The sequence below is a fragment of the Cupressus sempervirens genome, chromosome 6 (assembly GCF_028749045.1).
Source record: "Cupressus sempervirens isolate cs-2001-9-10 chromosome 6, ASM2874904v1, whole genome shotgun sequence".
Lineage (NCBI taxonomy): Eukaryota > Viridiplantae > Streptophyta > Pinopsida > Cupressales > Cupressaceae > Cupressus > Cupressus sempervirens.
Genome location: NC_143123.1, coordinates 313,617,054 through 313,618,809, shown reverse-complemented (window position 1 = coordinate 313,618,809; position 1,756 = coordinate 313,617,054). Strand labels below are relative to the sequence as shown.

General features: G+C 34.5%; 1 protein-coding gene across 1 annotated transcript; it reads right to left on the bottom strand.

The window, feature by feature from the left end:
* Window positions 1-1,042: 1,042 nt before the first annotated feature.
* LOC149552450 (uncharacterized) lies at window positions 1,043-1,756 on the bottom strand (the record flags this gene model as incomplete). Its single annotated transcript, XM_089788012.1, is given in 1 exon segment — window positions 1,043-1,756. A coding segment is annotated over 1 exon segment (402 nt), but the record flags the coding sequence as incomplete, so codon positions are not given.

The following is a 1,756-nucleotide window of genomic DNA, read 5'->3' as shown; positions in this document are numbered from 1 at the left end:
CAAAGGAAAAGATGTCAATACACTTCCCAAAAGTAATGGTAAGAGAATACTTTTGTACTAATTTTCAATACCATATCGAAGGGATAATCACAACAATATAGCTTAAAATCTAATTAAACAATATAGCTTAAAATTTAATTATGGTATTCAAGATGCCTCTATTAACAATTTAAGACAACTAATATCACATGCATGTGGGGTAAATACTATTACTTTATTCTAGCCAACTACTCTGGTGATTTTTACAATGAATGCATATGATATCTGATTTAAAGATACACATTACACGGGAGAAAAGAGGATTGAGACATGTTGTCTTCAAAGCTTGAGATATGAGGATTGTGATGCTGGTTGTTGGTTCCTATGCTACTACACCATCAAGGTATATCCCTTGCATTCATTTCTGATGTGCCAAAATCTCCTTGATTGTGTGAGTGAAATTTCCTATCATGCCCTTTCCCTTTAATACACAATATTGTAGTCATTCCTCAATGTCCTTGTGACAATTTCAATTTTTATAGGGATGACATATGAAGAAATATTCAATGTTGATCTGATTAGCCTTGATACTAAAGACATGCTTGACATTCATGAGTAAATAAAACCTAGCACGCTCAAAGAGCATAACTATGTAATACCATCAGTATCCCAGTTACCATTTGGGTATCAGCATCATCTTATTCATAACAGCAAATAAAAACTCTCAGGAATAAATCAGATAACCAAAACATAAAAAATTCTCAGTTAATCAAGATTTAAAGAAAAAAATTGCTGCAAAAATCAGGAAAAAAGACCCTAACCACAACCCAGAAACTGACCTTTTGACCCCCCAATGATTTTTCAAATAAAAATCAAGAAGAACAGTGACTTATCTTGATTTAGTAAAGATTTCTGCTTATATTAACCGACCTTCCAAGGAAGCAATTTGTGCAAAGGATAAATTTTCACAAGTTGAAACCTGATATAAAACTCATAATTAATTAAGCATGAAACAAAGAAGAAACATCTGGATCAAAGTACACCATCTTCAAGAGAAAGCCACTGCCAACAAAAAGTAAACCACTTTTAGCAAAATAATATCAGATTCCCGCAGTTTGCTTGACAAATGATAAAACATAAATCTGGAGATACACAATCTGTTCCAAACCCAATTTGAGATACCAGTTACATGCCCTCTACAATTTCACAGTGGCGAGGCAGAAATCAGTAGCACAATTTAGTTGAACATATAAAATAATACTTAAAATCCCCATTACAATTCTTAAGAAATGCTATAAAGAAGAGTGAGGATGCATCATTATATATGCACTTCTAAGTTGCACAATAATTATGTTGATAACATCAAGGATGCTCCTCATGTATTCTTTTTGCTGTCAGAGTGTGAATATCTCCGATCAAATGATGATAACTGGCTTCGAAGATTTTGATTGTCCTCAAGCAAGCGGTCATATTCAAGAAGGAATCCCTCTGATTGCTTCCTAAGTGCAATGGCATTTGCTTCAGCTGCCTTTGCATCTCTTTCTTTTGCCTCTGACTTTAAGGTTAATTGTTGCACATTCTGTCTCAGGTCATTGATCTCATCCTTCAACACCTTCAGCTCAGTGGACCCTTCTTTTTCTTCCTTGAAGTGAAAAAGTTCTTCTTGAGAACTTTTGACCTGTTTTTTTAACGAATCAATATTCATCCGTAGACCAGACAACTCTCGGATATAATGGTGCAGACGATCGATAACCAAAGCAAGGAACAGTGCAAACCC